Source organism: Suhomyces tanzawaensis (assembly GCF_001661415.1).
Source record: "Suhomyces tanzawaensis NRRL Y-17324 unplaced genomic scaffold CANTAscaffold_4, whole genome shotgun sequence".
In the NCBI taxonomy this organism is placed as follows: domain Eukaryota; kingdom Fungi; phylum Ascomycota; class Pichiomycetes; order Serinales; family Debaryomycetaceae; genus Suhomyces; species Suhomyces tanzawaensis.
Genome location: NW_017963639.1, coordinates 1,243,970 through 1,261,717, shown reverse-complemented (window position 1 = coordinate 1,261,717; position 17,748 = coordinate 1,243,970). Strand labels below are relative to the sequence as shown.

At 45.0% G+C, this 17,748-nt stretch overlaps 7 protein-coding genes across 7 annotated transcripts; 3 read left to right on the top strand and 4 right to left on the bottom strand.

The window, feature by feature from the left end:
• Window positions 1-35: 35 nt before the first annotated feature.
• CHO2 (phosphatidylethanolamine N-methyltransferase) lies at window positions 36-2,663 on the bottom strand (the record flags this gene model as incomplete). Its single annotated transcript, XM_020209946.1, has 1 exon — window positions 36-2,663. One exon carries the CDS (start codon window positions 2,661-2,663, stop codon window positions 36-38), a length of 2,628 nt encoding a protein of 875 aa, XP_020064533.1.
• Window positions 2,664-3,336: 673 nt separating this feature from the next.
• On the bottom strand, window positions 3,337-5,516 carry DBP2 (DEAD-box ATP-dependent RNA helicase; the record flags this gene model as incomplete). The annotated part of the gene is made up of 2 exons (XM_020210913.1): window positions 3,337-3,698; window positions 4,247-5,516. The coding sequence occupies 2 exons, from the start codon at window positions 5,514-5,516 to the stop codon at window positions 3,337-3,339; spliced, it is 1,632 nt and encodes a 543-aa protein (XP_020064532.1).
• A 410-nt stretch (window positions 5,517-5,926) lies between these two features.
• RPC19 (DNA-directed RNA polymerase core subunit) lies at window positions 5,927-6,781 on the bottom strand. Its single transcript, XM_020207739.1, has one exon. The coding sequence runs from the start codon at window positions 6,415-6,417 to the stop codon at window positions 6,013-6,015; it is 405 nt and encodes a 134-aa protein (XP_020064531.1). The 5' UTR covers window positions 6,418-6,781; the 3' UTR covers window positions 5,927-6,012.
• A 589-nt stretch (window positions 6,782-7,370) lies between these two features.
• CANTADRAFT_22150 (uncharacterized protein) lies at window positions 7,371-9,218 on the top strand (the record flags this gene model as incomplete). The annotated part of the gene is made up of 1 exon (XM_020206790.1): window positions 7,371-9,218. The coding sequence occupies one exon, from the start codon at window positions 7,371-7,373 to the stop codon at window positions 9,216-9,218; it is 1,848 nt and encodes a 615-aa protein (XP_020064530.1).
• Window positions 9,219-12,000: 2,782 nt separating this feature from the next.
• CANTADRAFT_38717 (uncharacterized protein) lies at window positions 12,001-12,855 on the top strand (the record flags this gene model as incomplete). Its single annotated transcript, XM_020208770.1, has 1 exon — window positions 12,001-12,855. A coding segment is annotated over one exon (855 nt), but the record flags the coding sequence as incomplete, so codon positions are not given.
• A 1,010-nt stretch (window positions 12,856-13,865) lies between these two features.
• On the top strand, window positions 13,866-16,196 carry CEX1 (Cex1p; the record flags this gene model as incomplete). Its single annotated transcript, XM_020209917.1, has 1 exon — window positions 13,866-16,196. The coding sequence occupies one exon, from the start codon at window positions 13,866-13,868 to the stop codon at window positions 16,194-16,196; it is 2,331 nt and encodes a 776-aa protein (XP_020064528.1).
• A 252-nt stretch (window positions 16,197-16,448) lies between these two features.
• On the bottom strand, window positions 16,449-16,940 carry CANTADRAFT_26352 (uncharacterized protein). Its single transcript, XM_020207738.1, has one exon. It carries the CDS (start codon window positions 16,809-16,811, stop codon window positions 16,620-16,622), a length of 192 nt encoding a protein of 63 aa, XP_020064527.1. The 5' UTR covers window positions 16,812-16,940; the 3' UTR covers window positions 16,449-16,619.
• Window positions 16,941-17,748: the final 808 nt, after the last annotated feature.

Here is a 17,748-nt window from a genome sequence, read left to right as displayed (position 1 = left end):
ATACACTGTACAGAGTATAAGTGCGCCGGAAGCGACTATAACTCTTCTAATACGTTCTTGTAGTGAATCAATTTTGTGCACAACTTTTCAATGGTTAGCTCATTGTCATCATCATTCAAGAACAACTTCACGCTGATCTTGATATCTGTGGATTTGGAAATCAACGAGCTCAAGAGCTCATAGGTCTCTAAGATATTATCGTGATCCTTCAATGAAGAAGAAATCAGGTCATTCACATCTTTAACCTGAATTAACTTATCGAAAATCGTCGATTTGATTTTAGTAGCAAACGAGTGAAGTTCAGACTTGTCGGTAGGAACTTGAACTTTTGAAATTTTGATTTCGAAGGGTTCTGAAATATAAGCGACATCGTGCTTTCCATTCAAGTGATATCTGAATTCATAAATACCTTCCTCCCAGAACAACTTGTCACCCTCGAAGGTTGCAGATCCTTCACTATCCTCACAATTGACCCAACGTCCAGAAGAAGATAAAATGGTCTTTGTACGCGAGTAATGGGTTTGAATTACCTTATACAATCCAATCCAATCGGTTGAATTGTGGGTCTCTTTGGGGGTTTTCCAGGCGACGTCGATTGGAGTACCAACATTGATGAACTTAGTCTTGATAGAACCGCAGTAAGATGAGGAAGACTCAAGGCCATTTATTTGCAAGGAATAGTCCGAATTTTCGAAAGTCAAGTTCTGACTCAATTCAATCATGTTTTGTCTCGACAATTTGGTAGTCGAGTTCTTCAAATCCTTGATGAATGTGTCTAAGGAATCAGTGATGGAGCTGCTCTTGGATCTCTTTCTGAGTTCACCAGTTGGAGCAGGTCCATCATTGGTTAATCTTCTCTGGATGATATTTGGAATCAAATGCTTCTTGAAGGTCTTGGTAACACCAGAGTCTTCATACACTTCTTCGCCATAAATGTTAATCATGTGCAACTTTTCGATGAAGTTGATTCTGATAAAGTTGTTAACCATCCAAATCAGACCAAGTACCAAATTCTCGTAAGTTGAATTCATGATGAACAAACCCATAACACCACAAACCCCAAAGATTTGCTCTGGGTTGTTGAGGTATCTATACACACCGGCTTTAGTCAAGTGTGTCATAGCTCTCTGGGACTTGGGGATGAAGAAATCACCGTAAAACCATCCAAAATAACCAATCAGATCAATGATAGAGCTGTTGATCCACACTTGAGTGGTAATGGCAGTTAAACCAATGAAGATTCTCAAATAGAACCAGTCGTTGAAGAGGGTGGCATTATCATCAATAAGATACTTATAAAGATTGAGACCAAACAAGGATGAGTAAGTCAAGTTAATGAGGGTGTTGTAAAATACAGACCAATTGTTCAAGGACTTCTCTACGGGAATATCCATAGACAAATACCACTTGGTGAAAACCTTGGAATGGCTTTGCAAAACCAACATGATGTTAATAGAAAAGGACTCCAACAATTTGATGGCGACGGTAAGCAAGAACATGTAATTCCATTTCAAACCTCCAGAGGAAGCAGAAAGCGTGAAATTGCCTAACGGCGTGGACTGAGCAGCCAAAACTGGAATAACCAAACCGTAGGTACCCACCAAAATCAAGTTGATCATGTCGGAGGATCTTAAGAAATTGAAGTTGTACAAACCGACCAAAGGCTTGACATTGTCAAAGGTTTTCAAGTCCTTCAATTTCAACAACTTGGCCCAGTTGATTTCATTCTTGGAAGGTCCGTAGATCTTGTCGATGTGGGGGTTTTCGATGTAGTGCAAGAAGATCATCTGGAGGAAATGGCCGAAAATGGCCACCACGAGCACCGTGTAGGATTTGGCAATGATGGCAAAGCCATAATAGCCAATGTAGCCCACGGAGTACATTGGGTGGGGCACCATTTCAAACACACCATCGAAGATCAACTCTTCGTTGTTGATCTGTCTGAAGAAAAAGTCGCCCCAGTACCAGGCGTAGTCCTTGATGGTGTTGTGGGCATTGACCTTGACCCAGAGGTTGAACACGATGAGGCCGGCCCCCAGCACGAGCCTGGTGTAGACCAACCAAGATGCCTGATTGGAGATGAACTGGTAGCCATCGTTGATGGAACAGGCCACCACGAGGCAGATGAAGGCCACGAAGTCCAGCATCAAGATCAAGTCCACGAACTTGCGGAAAATTAACCAGGTGTTGAACTCGATGGGGTAGGCAGCGATGTCGTAGTCAGGGCCCCTCTGGGAGCGGATCTCGGCTCTGAGGACACGAGAAACAAGCGAAGAAGAGGCAGGGTCAAATGCCCGCGAGCGAGTGGCCCAAGCCACCAACTTGTTGTGGTTGGACTGGTGGTGGAGGAGATAGCCTATGCCAAAGTTGTAGCACAATCTCCAGAAGACGTAGAGGCCAATGAAGATGTCAATGCGCAAGTAGTTCAGCGAGGCAGGAACAAGCTGGAACACCAAGAGGTTGGAAGCGAGAAGGGCAAGCACCACGTACTCGAAGTTGGACTTGCGGAGGGTGGGGTCGAAGAGCGCCTGGACCATGTCGTGGGTTTCTGGGACCGTGAATGTCTCGCCAGCAAAGGTAATGCCACGATGGCCAGCGGGAGGCGACGGAGCCTTGGCGGTGTGGGTGGTGTCTTGCACCTGGGAGTACGACGATACTGACATGGTTCAAGACTGGTGACGCTTAGCTCAAGATTTGGAGTGGTTGCGATTACTAATTTTCGCAATCTGGGGTAGTTGGGGGGAGGGGCAAGGAATTAAGGGCTGAAAGGGAACAGTTGAAAAGGAGCTGATAATCGAGTGGAGTAACGGAAAGTAGAGAGTCACTAGGAGTATGGGCCACCAGAGCAGTATGGTCTAGCAGAATGGATCACTGGCACTATGGAGTCACGAGCAGTATGTGGTACGTTCGTATGGTACGTCTAGCGTAGTACGACGGAGGTGTAACTAATCAGTTAGGCTTACGCTAGGAGAGTTCAGGATCCAGAAATTCAGGCGAGCGATTGAAATCTGGCTACCTATAATCACAAGACACTGGTCCGTTATATACCCTGGGCAGGCCCAAAATTCGTTGGTGCTAGATTGGGTAGATTGGGTAGGGTCTCGTGAGCACATGCCTTTGGGAAGCATGTGAAAACGGCGGGGCGTGCGCGGACTACAACGGAAAACGGGTCTAACGTATGATCTATAATAAGCGAATAAATAGCACTAATATACATGAAGGCCACCGACCAGAAATGGCCACAGAACAGAAATGGCGAGGTCACAGTGGAAGTGTCGATGTGCAGGCCCTCGTAGAAACGGGCCTACCCACACCTAGAAGTACCGGAAGCACCTCTTAGAAACGACGGTTGGCAAGAGGAGCATCGTTGGAGCCCGATCTGTAGTTGCCTCCACCGTAGCCTCCACGGCCACGGCCACCTCTGAAGCCTCCACGGCCACGGCCACCACGGCCACCACCGTATCTGATGTGACTGCCGTAGCTTCTTCTGTCGAATCTTTGCAATTCTGGGGGAATGGTCTGCTTGGCTTCTCTCATGATTCTGCACAAGTCACCTCCCAACTTGGAGTTACCGTCGGTGAAGAAAGAAACAGCAGTACCAGTGGCACCACCTCTACCGGTTCTACCAATTCTGTGGACGTAATCTTCGATGTTGCCTGGCATGTCGAAGTTGATAACGTGGGAAATACCCTTGACGTCTGCATGTTAGTATGAACGGCCAGTTCGTGCACAGCATGCTGTGCACTGAGCGCGAGGGTCGAGTCAGAAGGAGCTGGACAGTGGCTACGAATCACGGAGGCAATGTGTTTATTTAAGCATATATAGAAAAGCATTCAAGTATTATTCTTGTCCCGATCTCCCCAAGCTCATGTTCACGTCTGAAAACCGATTTCATTCGATTTCAAATCAAGCCTGTAGACCAGTTAATAATATAAGGCAGGCGCCTTTTAAATTGCTTCCCCACATATGAAAAAATTCACCTCCACAGTAGGACAAGAAAGACTAGGATCTAGTCTTTCTCGGTCTTCCTCTGTGTATGATCCCTATTATTTTTTTTGGAAGGCAGTGCTATTCAACTGCCTCTTTGCAGAAGAGAACTTGTTTATCAAACTCTTCGTGTTTGTGAGACCCGCTCACAAACTATGTCCGTCGATACAATCACGTATCATAAAAACTCCCATCTAAACCCAAAATTAGTAAAATCTATAATCCCTCGAAACCAATCATTAAAAAAAGTTATACGTACCAATACCTCTGGCAGCAACATCAGTTGCCACCATGATAGGAGACTTTCCGCTCTTGAACTCCTTCAAGACCCAGTCTCTTTCACTTTGCTGCTTGTCACCGTGAATTGCCAATGCAGGCCATCCGTCGGCTCTCAAGTAACTAGTGATTTCGTCACAGTTTCTCTTGGTAGAAGAGAAAATCAAAACCTTGGAGTCCTTGTCAGCAGTGGCAGTTTCCAAGTGCTTGACTAATCTGTCACGCTTCTCGTATTCAGTGACAACCTCAACGAGTTGAGTGATAGTGTGGGAAGCAGCCAATTCCAAAGAACCAATGGTGACCTGGATAGGGTCTTGCAAGTAGTCTCTGGTCAAAGCTTGGACTTCCTTTGGCCAAGTAGCAGACCACATCAAGGTTTGACGGTCTGGTCTAATTTGGTCAACAATCTTTCTGATTTGAGGTTCAAAACCCATATCCAACATTCTGTCGGCTTCATCCAAAACCAAGTAAGTGACTCTCTTCAAGTTGGTCTTACCGATTTCCAACATGTCGATCAATCTACCTGGGGTAGCAATGACGATTTCGACACCTCTGGCCAAGTCTCTGATTTGTTGACCCTTTGGAGCACCACCGTAGACACAGGTGTTTCTAATTCTGGAAGAAGATCCAAACTTGGAGCATTCTTGTTGAATTTGAACAGCCAATTCTCTAGTTGGAGCCAAAACCAACACAACAGGACCATCACCAGGGCTCAACAAAGGCTGAGCGTTAATGTGGACGATGGCTGGCAAACAGTAAGACAAGGTCTTACCAGAACCAGTGGCAGCAATACCAATCATGTCTCTACCACTCAAAGCCATTGGCCAACCTTGACACTGGATGGCAGTTGGCTTTGGGAAACCTTGAGCCTTAACTTCCTTCAACACGTAGTCTGGGAAACCAGCTTCGTCGAAGTCAGTGATTGGCTTGGGGATGTCGCTACCGAGACAGCTCATTTCGTGTTCCTTTCTGAAAGCAGCAACGTCCTGGTCGGAACGAGCAGCGACTTCTGGATGTTCAACGTAGAAGTTCTTCTCGAACTTTGGCAAGGTGTCCAAGTCCCATTCTGGGGTGCTTAATTCCACTCTTTCGTCGTAACGACCGCCACGACCACCGAAGCCACCACGGCCACCACGACCACCACCGAAGCCACGGTTGCCACCGTAGCCTCCGCCGTTGTTGTAGCCACCGTTGTTGTAGCCACCGTTACCTCCGTAACCACCTGAGCCATATGAATCGTTGTTGTAAGACATCTTGTATAATGTTGTATGTAGAAATTGGATGAAGATGGCGCGATGAGGGTATATATAGTAAAAATTTTGAAGAAAAGAAATTTGGGGGGAGACGATGACTTCCGGATGCGGCAACCAGTGCGCGATGGGGCGACAGGTAGATATGGGGCGGTGCCTACGGGGCACCACGGGATTCGGGGTGGCTGCTTGGGTGGCTACTGCAATACTGACTATTTGTGGGTGCTGATGGGATTGCAGAGGATTGCAGTTTGGGGCGGCATCAAACTGCTTACTGGATCTAAGCAGCAATTCCACTACGATTATCACTTTTATACTGAAAATGATAGTGAACCAGCTCTACGGGACGCCCAACAGTCCATGGTGCTAATTGCGACCATCACTGGAGTGTGCTAGTATAGTCTATGTTACATGCAATGTATTATCGTAAGGATATGTAATATACAGGAGCCAGAGGCTCGTGAAGTCAGTGGAGGGGGGCCCCACTGGCATTCGGTGCTCAGGCAGTGGTCTTGTATCCACCGGCTTCTATCTTCTCGCTGAACTTCTCTTCAACCACAGTGCAGAGCTCGGACAAGTTGTCCAAGCCTTGGTGCAAGGCCTCCACGGCAGTGATGTTACCGTAGGTCTGGATTCTGATGTTCAATTTGTTTTCTGAAGGATGGGGGATGGAGTAACCACAGAACTCGACCTCTGGGTTCTTCATGATGATGTAACGTAATGCATTTCCGAGGGTGTGGTCTTCGTCGATCACTTGGAACGATGCTGCGGTTCCGTCTTCAGAGGCACCAGGCAACAACCGGATCTTTTCCAAGTCATATTCTTGTTCTTGTTCTTGTTCTTGTTCTTGTTCTTGTTCGGCGTTTTCGTCGACTATTGGGACGTCTACTGGTTCTTCAGCCATGATTGCAGTGGAGTTGAAGATGAGGTAATGGTTTGAATCTGAAAATTTTAGTCGATGGCGAGCGTGCGCCAACCGGCCCATTGGTGCGGGTGCAACTAACGAAGTGATGAGCCTTCGCCAGAGGGTACCCGATGGAGGGGTTATGGCAATGAGAGGGGGCGATCTGTGCTGGATGGGAGGTTATGGGACCAGAAATGTTTTGCTACATGGCAAAGTATGGCCCTTGTGAGGTGCACAACAACAGACTGTGGGAATTCGCATCCGCAGCTTGGTGCTGTGTGTGGGTGCGAATCTGGCTAGGGACATTTTTCCCTGCGCTCGCTAGAGGTCCCCCTACCAAGGCATGAAGATGAGATACTGAAAAAAGTTAGTTTCTGGCCGTTATTAGCCTAGATTCCAGACTCCGTAGAAACGGACATTTTTGCTCAAAATGGCTCGCTAAGATATATTTTTTTTGTCCATTTTCCTTTTCACCAATGCTAGTACCTACAATTAGCGAGAAGTTGGCACGGTTTAGTCGCGGAATGTACCACCCACGATAAACTGTAGCATTAGCAGGAGGATTATTGAAGACTGGCTCTTTACGCCATATGACGATGCAGTATAATCCACAACCATAACAATAACCATAGCCTGCTTCAATTCCACTAATTGAAAAGAAATCGTGCCCAGAGATATCTCTAACTCCACTCTATATTTTTTCCTGTACACGTCCAAGTATGGATCACCCGCGTTGTTTACAAACATACACCACAAACTGGCTCTCGAGGTACAAGCAACTAGACCTATCCAAAGGAACGTGTCACGTATTCCGGACCACACTGTATACATAGAGCCATCTGACTCGTCATTTCACAGTTGGTGAAGTTTTCTCCCCGTTTTCCCCATTGATAATACCCATTTTTCATAGCATACCCAGTTGAAGCACAAACCCATAGCATTTTATCTTCATCATGGTCGAAGATTTGTCCCAGCCACTTTCGGAGTCGTATTTCCACCTTTCCCAAGACAACGAAACGGACTTGAGTAACACTTCATCTATCGAGTTCGACGATGACAGTTTTAATCCCGTACACGAAGGAATGACAAAACATGATACCAAGCATGATACATCCTTATTGGTGAGGTTCGCTCAAGAGATCGATTTGGATATCGCCAAAGAGTCCAACACCGATGCTAGCTCAACTCCCACAAACTACGAGCAGTTCCAGCCCAAGAGAGAGAACAAGCGTAACGATTTTGATGTCACGGACAATAACGAAACCAGAAATGAGAAGCACAACAACGAGACCAAGGAACAGATTCTTTCACCCAAGAGGTTCCAAGGGTTTGGTGCAGGTCCACAAAAAATCGCCTCTCCAGCTCCGATGATTTCCTCTCATTCGACACCTTTGACTGCCAAAAATGGCTTGAACAACATGAAATGGTCCAAATACTCAAAAGATAACTATCTTCCGGATATCAACGAATCGAGAGATGACACCACCGCAAACGATATAATCAGACCATCCCACAGTCGGAACTTGAGCAAACATAGTAGAATGAACAGTTACAACAAGGAAGAAGACACATTTATCCAGCAGCCAAAGCTTTCCATCCAGGAACTTCTTGATAGCGTATTGCCTATGTTCAGTGAGCAAATTTCGGAAAAGGTGAAGGACTCAATTAATGAGTTGATACGGCAAGGATCCCTCCAACATTCAGACCTTGCATCCCATCCCACCAAGCACGAACACAAACACAAACACAAACCTACCAAATCACAAGATCTTTTCATTACTCCCATCAGGAGCCATACCGAGTCTATTAGTAACTCGACGTCTGACGATGATTTGAGTCTTACAGGACTTCATAGAGGACCCTCCAACGAGCGTAAAAAGTTTAGTGTGAATCATGACGGCAGTATTCATACTCACGAGGTTTGTGAAGAGAAGAAAGAGCATAAAAACGTGGATTCCCCCGTTACAACCCCTCCGCATTCGCAAGAATATTCTGAGCTTAAACCCCAACTGTCTACTATTCTTGAAGAAGAAGCTTCATTGCATAATCAGATACTAGAACAGGAAGTTGAGAGATTGAAGCTGGAGAATTTGGACTTACAAATTGAGTTGAACGGTCTCCAGGTCGAAATGGCCCAAAACGCAAAGCTTGTACACGAACAACAAACTCTGGAGATAGATGCGGAATTCTCTAGGGAAGCAGTGAAACAAGATGACACCAAAGAGAGGGAAATGCAAGAAACAATCGACAGACTAGCCAAAGAGGTACAAAGAGCCAGGTTAGAGAAGGAGGAGGCAGTAAACGAATTGACATGGTACAAAAACCAGAAGGAGAACCACAACGAAGGAAACCAAGAAGACCATGCCAGGTTGCAAAAAATGGTCGACGAGGCCCAGAGAGAGACAAGTAGAACCAGGAAGGAGATCGCAAGCTTGGAGGCCGAAATCGGCGACAAGGCCAAAAGCATCACCATGGACACAATCGACGACCGGTTCCACGCTCAATACAAGAAGTTGCAGCTCGACAAGGTGGATGGATTGAGCAAGGTGGAATTGGGCAACACCCTCAAGAACCTCATGCTATCGTTGCTCATCAGCGATTTGGACCACCTCCCATCGCAGGCTGCGAAGTACGGCCGGTTTCTCAAGATGTCGATCCAGTTCATGGACAACATGCATGCCTCGGTCTACACTCAGGCCAGCGGAGTCAAGCCCTCGGACTACTTGCGTATGCACGACGAGCGAGCCCTTCAGCATCTCGGGGAATGTTTAGACGGGATGGTGAGGGCCGCTCAGAGGTGAGGACTGGGCTGGGCTCGTGGTATAGAAGGATAGACTACGACAGATGAGACTTGATTGCGATAGATGAATTACGAATATGTACAAATAATAGTCTTGACTGCAACGGATGACACTCGACTACTGATACTCGACTCCGACAATAATAGCCTCTACTGCATGGTAACGCCAAATAGTCTTGACTGCGTACAAATGATAGTCTCGAAATGCTAGTCTCGAAATGCTAGTCTCGAAATGATAGTCTTGACTGATTTTCATATTGCACCATGTCCAGTCGCTTTACACAATCAAAGGCTACGAATTGGGTCAGATAACATCCTTACTACTCGATCGAAAACGCTCACCATCACTCATTGCCTTAGGCAGTCTCAATTGCATAGTATCGATTGGAATTTACCTCCCTTAAATATCGACCCATTCAGCAAATAGCTAGTAAAAATTCCATAGCCACCTCGTAGCCTCACCTCCACAGGTGACCGCAACGGTCCCAGGAGGGGTCAGTGCCGGAATCATTGGCCACGTGACCGCACCCCTCCAGCCTCAGCCTCGTCACTTCGACGGCAGTGGGCAAGCTGGTTGGGCCTGGAACGGCCCTTATGGGCCTCAGCAGCAGTAGCACCGTCGTAGTTGGCGTCTGCACAGCCGTAGGCCGTCGCCACCCTCGCCCAGGTCATGTTTCCTGTGGGCAAATGTCTCTCTGGCCCAGCCACGACTGCGACATCTTTTCCGACTCATCCAAACATTAACCCCAGAGCGCAACACTATCCTGAAGTATCAAAACTTTTCTTTTTTTGATAACCATCTGAAGGTGGTGTCAAGCATTAATCACCATATTACGTAACCAGTACTTCCAGGCACCCTCGTCATATCCCACCGCTAAACCACCACCAATCCACCACCAGCCATTGAACGTGCCCCATCCAATTGCATCTGTGCATGACTACAAACAAGCTCCTCTACCATGGGAAAATCAGCAGTATCGTCCAATTCGAGGATACTGAGCCACCAGCGCCCCACCCCGTCGCCTCAGATCTCCCAGCCAGCGGCAGTGGCTTCCTCGATGAACTTGAACCAACCGTCCAATGACCCCGTGAATGACGACCGAAAGTCGCTGGGCCAGCCCAACTTCCTCTTCAACTCCGGTCGTCTGGACTCCATCGGCACGCTTCTCAACTCCTACCAGACGGGTGCTCCCTCCACCACCTACACCTTGAACACCAAGGACAGCAGACAGAACCCGCAAGCCATGGACGCCAACTACCCCAGCTATTACTTGAATCAGCGCGATCTGCTCCAGCAGTATCCACAGCAGCAAGTGCCTTCGACCCAGCAGCAGCAGCAGCAGCAGCAGCAACAACAGCAACTTCAGCATCAGCAGCAACAGCCACCGCAGGGTCAGCAAACCAGACCACGCGGTGATAGCATTTTTCTCCCTCCCCCAATCAACCCTCCTGCTCCAAACAACCCCAATACGACTCCCCTCAATCAAAACTCGTTTTCTCGCTCCAATAGCATCTTCAGCTCGTTAATCCAGATTCCAAACTCAGGAAAGTCCGTCAGCGACCAGTCGGGGAAGACCTATAATAATAGTAATGTCAATTCTGCTGGCGGATATAACAATACTAATAGATCACGTCAATTCTCGGTGTTTCCCAACGGCCAGGACCAAATTTCGCTTGAAGACTTGGAAAATATTCTTAACAAGGAGAGTCTAGGTAATTTGTTGGCAGGGCAGCAAGATCCCAAATCGAACACCCAGCCAACTTCCAGATCGAAATTCGGATCTATTGATCTTTCGATGTGGAATGATAATAACATGGGAGGCAGTATTGGTGGATTTCCTGGGTCCATAAGTGGGTTTAACGGCAGTTTGAGTGACTTTATTGCGGGAATGATTTCGAACGGTAGCATTGATTTGAGTAACATGAGCAACGAACAAAGAAGAGATTCAATTTTGAAGGTAATTAATGATCAACTGCATTTGAGACAGCCGAGAGCACCTAGTGATTCTACAAATGAGAGCAACAATGGATCGATTTCCACGAATGCTTCCCATTTGGGCACCACCAAGTTAAGAGAGGATATTTTTGAAAAGTCCAAGGATGGCAGCAACAACAATATTCAATTAGGTACTGGGAAGGGTGACCAAAAGGTCACTAATAGTGCCCGCGATGGAAAGAATCTAGCTGTTCCTGCCATTGAAAAGGCACATATGTCTCCAACTTCCTCCATGTCTTCAAGGTCTTCAGCAAAGTACGATGAGCCACAATCACCAAAGACTTCACCCAGTGTGTACCCTGCCAGATTGAACCAACAACAAGCTCCTCAATACCAACAGCAGCAACAACAACAGCAGTATCACACCTACAATCAACAAAATCACCTCCAACAAGTACTACCTCAACCCCAGGCTTCACAACAACGTTTATTTCAGGGATACCAACAATTGTCACCCCAGAATCAATACCAACTATCCAACTACCCCAACCAGCAGCCATCTCCTATTAATGCGTACAATAATACCTTGCCCCCCAATGCAACGATAAGGAACAATCAACAGGCTCAACAGAACTATATCAATCCCCAACAGCAACAAAGCTTTCAGCAGTATTTACCCCAAAATTATCTGAATAACTCAATTATACCGCAACAGCAGCAGCAACAGCAAAATCAACGACAACAACAGCAGCAACAACAGCAATCACAAAGACAGGCCGAGGAACAGAAGCAGGAAAAACAGAAGAATGCTAAAAGAAACCGTACCCAACGGAAGGAGCAAGAGGTTTCTCCCCTGGACCCAAAAAGTATCCCAGCAAAAGATAAGAATCTTGTTCCTGCACAACTGTATGTAAAATCTGAAGATGGCAGGCCACTATTGGGAGCTACCAAGATAGATCAGTTGATGTTGGTGATTCAGGCAAGGGATAAGGGTATTACCAATCCTATTAGGCAAGCAGCGGACGGTAGTATTCTAGCTTCTCCAGACTTTTCAATTTCGAGAGATAAGGATGATATGAATAGTGGAGTTTTACCAGCACCTGTGAGTCTAGTTGGAGGTGTGGACAAGCCTACAAAAGTGAAACCCCAGCTGAGTCCAGGAGGAGAGGATGGAGATGACGATAGTGAGGAATCTAGCAGTAAGCGGAAGAAGCAGAAAAATCAGCAGTGCCCTTACTGTTTCAAATACTTCACTCAATCGACCCATTTGGAAGTCCACATTAGATCTCACATCGGTTACAAGCCATTCGAGTGCAACTATTGTCACAAAAAATTCACACAAGGAGGTAATTTAAGAACTCATTTGAGATTGCACACTGGTGAGAAGCCATTTACTTGTGACGTCTGCAATAGATCGTTCAGTCGTAAGGGTAATTTAGCTGCTCACAAGTTGACACACGATAACTTGAAGCCTTACGAGTGTCGATTAGACGGTTGTGACAAGTCATTCACTCAATTGGGTAACTTGAAGTCCCACCAAAACCGTTTTCATTTGAACACATTAAACGAATTGACTCATAAATTGGCGGAGCTAAGTGGATCCAGCTTGACCGCCTTGCCGAAGGAAGAGAGAGATTTATTGATGTATTTTAAGGATTTGTACAAGAATTCAAACAAGGGTATACGTGGAAGAGGTAAGCAGCAGGTATCACTGCTGCTGCACAGAGCAGACGGGGCTCCAGGAGAGTCACCATCGTCTTTGGTATCATCAACGAGTCCTCCTAACATGAATAACCGCAACCAATTCGACTTCCAGGCCCCTCCTCAACAGACCAACATGCAAAATCTTCCTAGACAACAGATGCAGCAGCAGATACCTCAGCAGTACAACCAGCAACTCAGGCAACAACCCCTAGATTTGGATGTCAACGGATTTCGCGATGGTAATCAGTTGAATGGAGGATTGCCATACCAGAACCAAGGTGTATGAATCTAGAACGACTGACGACTCGATGACACTTTTAGTGGATATTCCATACTTGTTTTAATATTAACTGAACATAACATCAGAGTAATTGTAGAGTGCCAGTATTTCGAAGCATGTCGATAGCCTGCCAAGCCTATTGGATGAAGGGTTTACGCATGAAATATAGACTTCAGATAAATGTGACCCGTTCTGTAGTATATTCTACGGTCACAATGCTCCGAGTCGCTTTCTCTGGCAATACACAGCGGGTTAAATCCAGTTCACTTATCAAAAATCCACAGCAGAGTTCGCAACACAATTTCTGGCAAAAACACGGAAGAATGATAGTTAACAATTCATTAATTATTTAACTACTAAGACGAATTCTCGGTCAATTCACAGTGTTAACCCACAAACCTTTGTAAGCTGATGAAAGTTTCCTACAGATAAACCCTTCCACGCAATTGTCGGTTCCTTCTACCGTCTCCACTGAAATCAGGATGTAGACTTTCCAGGATCCTCGCACACCATTCGCGTCTCACCAGATCAAATTTTGAAAACAATCCCACTTGTACGAAATCCACATTTGATCCAGATCTCCAGCCACACCACTGGTGCTTCCGACAATCTAAACACATTCACATTCGGCATTTTCAACGAATAGGTTTAGCGGTATCATCAAAAACTGGTTGACATCCATCACCTGATACCAAAAACACCAGCGAACGAAACATCCAGGTTGCACGATGAACTTTCTTTCCAAGACGTTCAGCAGTTTCACTGGGACTTCAATCCCCTATACCACGAAGGAAAAGATCATAGATCCTTCTGCACCAGGCTCTATCAACTCTCGGGCTATTTGGACAGTGTACAACGGAACCAACCCTAAGAACGACAATGCTGCGGTTACCATTTTCGAGTTCAACTTGAAGGACCCAGTGAACATCCAAAGGGGACATGACTTGTTGGCAAGAAACGCATTCAAGAAACTGAAACTAATCAAGTTGCCGGGGATAATCACCATCATTGATTTCATCGAGACTGAGACTCAATTGTACATTATCACCGAACCTGTTCTTCCATTGATCACATACTTGGGTAACCACTCCGATGGGATATCAAGAGATGCGAAATTGTACGGAATCTATAATTTGGCGCATACCTTACTGTTCATAAACATGAAGGCCAATTGTCTCCACGGGAATATTAATCTTTTCAACTCAATCTATGTTAACCAGCTGGGAGATTGGAAGGTTTTTGGATTTGAGCTTTTGACAAACTTGACTTCCGACCCTGAACAACCAATTTATAGATTTTCCAGAGCACTTCCAGGCTTCGACACTAGCACTGACATGGATGCTGTGAGACAATTCCCAATCAAATTGGATTCCTACTTGTTTGGATTATTTATTTATCAGGTGTTGGGTACAACTGACTTCAATTTATCTTCTCTCGAATCAGCTGATTTGACAAAGGTAAATACTCAAAAAGTCCCATCATTCCTTCTCTCATCTCTTAAGAAGTTGACAAACCCCAATCCCTCTTCTAGAATAACGATTGAGAAGTTTGTCCAAGAGACAGAATCAAATTTCACTAGAAACAACATGATCATAAGTTTTAATCAGCAACTTGAAGAAATTAAATTCAAGAATGACTCGGAAAAATTGGAATTTTTCAAGTTTGAACTATCCAACTTTATTCCAGAAAGTACAGGCTTAGAAAATGGAAATATATACCCCAATGGATTCTTAGATTTCAAGTTACTTCCGGAATTGACACTGCAATTCAATAATTTGACTAAAGCTAAGCTGCAAACTCCATTATCTAGCCTTTCTCCATTGGATATTCAACAAAGACAAGAAACCATGTCAATTATTTTGAATTACATTCTCAAATTCGGAGTGAACTTGTCATCCTCGCAATTCGACAAAATGGTGAAACCGATCATTCTCGAAACTTTCAGTTTGAATGATAGGTCTATCAGACTTGTATTATTAAATCATTTGCCCAACTTTGAGGTCTTTTTGACTGAGTCTGAAGTCCAGCTGAAGATATTTTACAGCTTGATAACTGGTTTTCAAGATACAAATTTTATGATCAGAGAAACAACCTTAAAGTCAATTACAATCATTATTGACAAGGTTTCGGTCAAGCAAGTGAATCAAGATTTATTGAAGATTCTTGCGAAATCACAAGTTGACCCTAAGCCTTCGATAAGAGTGAATACGTTGGTCTTGATCATAAAAATCTCAGGCAAAATTTACAAAGCATCCAAGAACAGCGTATTAATTACTGCTTTGGCTAAGTCATTAAGAGATACGTTCACACCATGCAAAATGACGGCATTGTCGGGGTTTGAGAGTTTGATAGAAGAGTTCACATTGGAAGAGATCTGTAGTAAAGTTTTGGGTCATTTAGCCATTTCATTGATGGATAAGAAGTCACTCAAAGTAAGAAAGAGAGCCAAAGATATTTTCCAGTTATATTTGGATTCGGTTGAGAGGCATGCTAAAACATTGCCTGAAACTGAGGATAATGATGATTCTGAAGAGTTGGAATTCTTCGAAAAGTATGGACCAGTGGAAGCTAAACCTGCTGTTGATGGACAAGAACCCACAAATACTGGACTGTCTGATGCAGGTACTTTTTCTTTTGGATGGAACTTAATGAGCAAGCTTTCCACGAGTGCAGTTGAAGGTCAATTGAATAATGACTTTAATTCATCCACGCCGGATCTTACCCGTATTGGCACACCAAGCTCTGAACCACTTCAGGCAACTTTGAACAAGAAAGAAACACTGTGGGTAAATGATGATCAAGCGCTTGAGGATGATGGATGGGACCTTGAAGACGATGGATGGGGAGCAAATGACGACCCAATCGTGGAAGATACCAAGAAAATAAGCTTAGATACACCAATCAAGCAACCTTCAAAGATGCTGACAACTGCAAACAAGGCTAAAAAGACGACTGGGTTGAAATTGGGTGCCAAACCCACAAGGAAACCAGGCTCAACCTTGAAGCTTAATTTGACTGTCGAGGACAACGACGACGACAGTTGGGGTGATCAATGGTGATGTGTTAGCGATCTAGTTTATTTCCAGACTTACACTCTTCAATCTGCTGCTAACATCTTCTCTGGATGTATGATCTTAGATTTATTTATTCTTTCAATTTTATCATGATTGGACACTAGTATTCAGAAAGCAAGCGATTATCACACGGCAATTCTTCCTGGAACACTGTATTGTTTGATTACGCCCGATTATTAAATATTAGTAGAATTTAGAAATAATTACAAAAATCACAAAGAGCGATAAGTCATGGCCTATCCGAGACTTCGTGTCTAAAATGGGGAAAAAATGGCGGTGGAAGACAGTTGATAAATCCGACAATTTTAACTGCCACTTTAGGTATATATTATAGTCCTGTTACATTCAGAACAATTCTGTATTCTTCAATAGTAGTAACTCGAAGATTCAAGTTTTACAGTCTGTATGTCAACTGGATTGCCTCAAACTTTTGGCCCAATGAGACACCCCATTTTGTGGATTGTGTTTTGTGATTGTAGAATAAGCAAAAATTCCCCAACAGCTTTCCAGAGAAAAATACCATCCCGTGAAACCTTGAATTGGAGTTGCCACCTCGGACAAATCACCAGCCCAGCTTCTGTTACCTTGATTGTGATTCATAGAAGCCCGGATTCTACTACATGGAAGTGCGTCAGAGGTGCGGCCCAACCAGTTTTTCAGAAGCGGTCCGAAGCGAGAGTATGGGGATTGCAATAACGAGAGTTAATGGGACTCAGAAGCCCAAAAAACTCTGGAATTGTACCAGGATGCTGAGAGCAACTGTACAAACTTATCCATGTAACTTGTTCCGCAAAAAAACGTAGCAATTCAGCTCTTGTTAGGTGATGTTTCTCAAACGACCGCGGCCCGATGAAAGTGTTTTTACCAAATGTTTTGAAGGAGCAATTATTCCACACAAACAAATCTGGTTTTCTGCTAATAAATTACTAATGGCCGTTCGGCAAGCACATTAGCCTGATTAGCAAGGGTTCGTAATGAGTGTCCGGTTATTTCGGATGTTCAAAAGCAGAGCAAAAATACTAAACCCGTTGGTACAAAGCACAACAGTGCCACATGAAATGGCCAATTGTGAACCAGCCAGCGAACCAGACATTCCACTATCGAACAGGAGTATTCACGAAAACAGCTGGACACTGAGAGACGACCGTTAGCATAATTAGAATTGCTGTTGGACGTAGGGCAGATTCAAAAAGTAAAAATTGATCTGCGAAAAAACAGAATTTCTGGGCACTGGTTCTAGAAAATAGTCTAATCAAGGCTCTTACTATGGCCCTTGACACTCCACAACTGGCCCAAGATCGGCAATTCCGTCGGCACAGACATCATCCAGCCGCCAGTATTGCCACGGCGATTACTAGCTATACAACTTTAAGTTTCTGCATCCATGTTGAAGGGCGCAAATGGCCAGCATTTTGGGTCGATATGGATCGATTTCCGCACATCGCTTAAACATCATTCTTCCGCGAAAGCTTAATTTTTTGACAGGTGCATGGAGTCTGGGGTGGGCTCAGCAAATGGGCCGGTGAAGTGGAAGCGG

Bases quoted from the DNA above. Each gene is read 5' to 3' on its own strand.
- RPC19 (XM_020207739.1), bottom strand. From the start codon at position 6,417: ATGGCTGAAGAACCAGTAGACGTCCCAATAGTCGACGAAAACGCCGAA.
- CANTADRAFT_26352 (XM_020207738.1), bottom strand. From the start codon at position 16,811: ATGAATCACAATCAAGGTAACAGAAGCTGGGCTGGTGATTTGTCCGAG.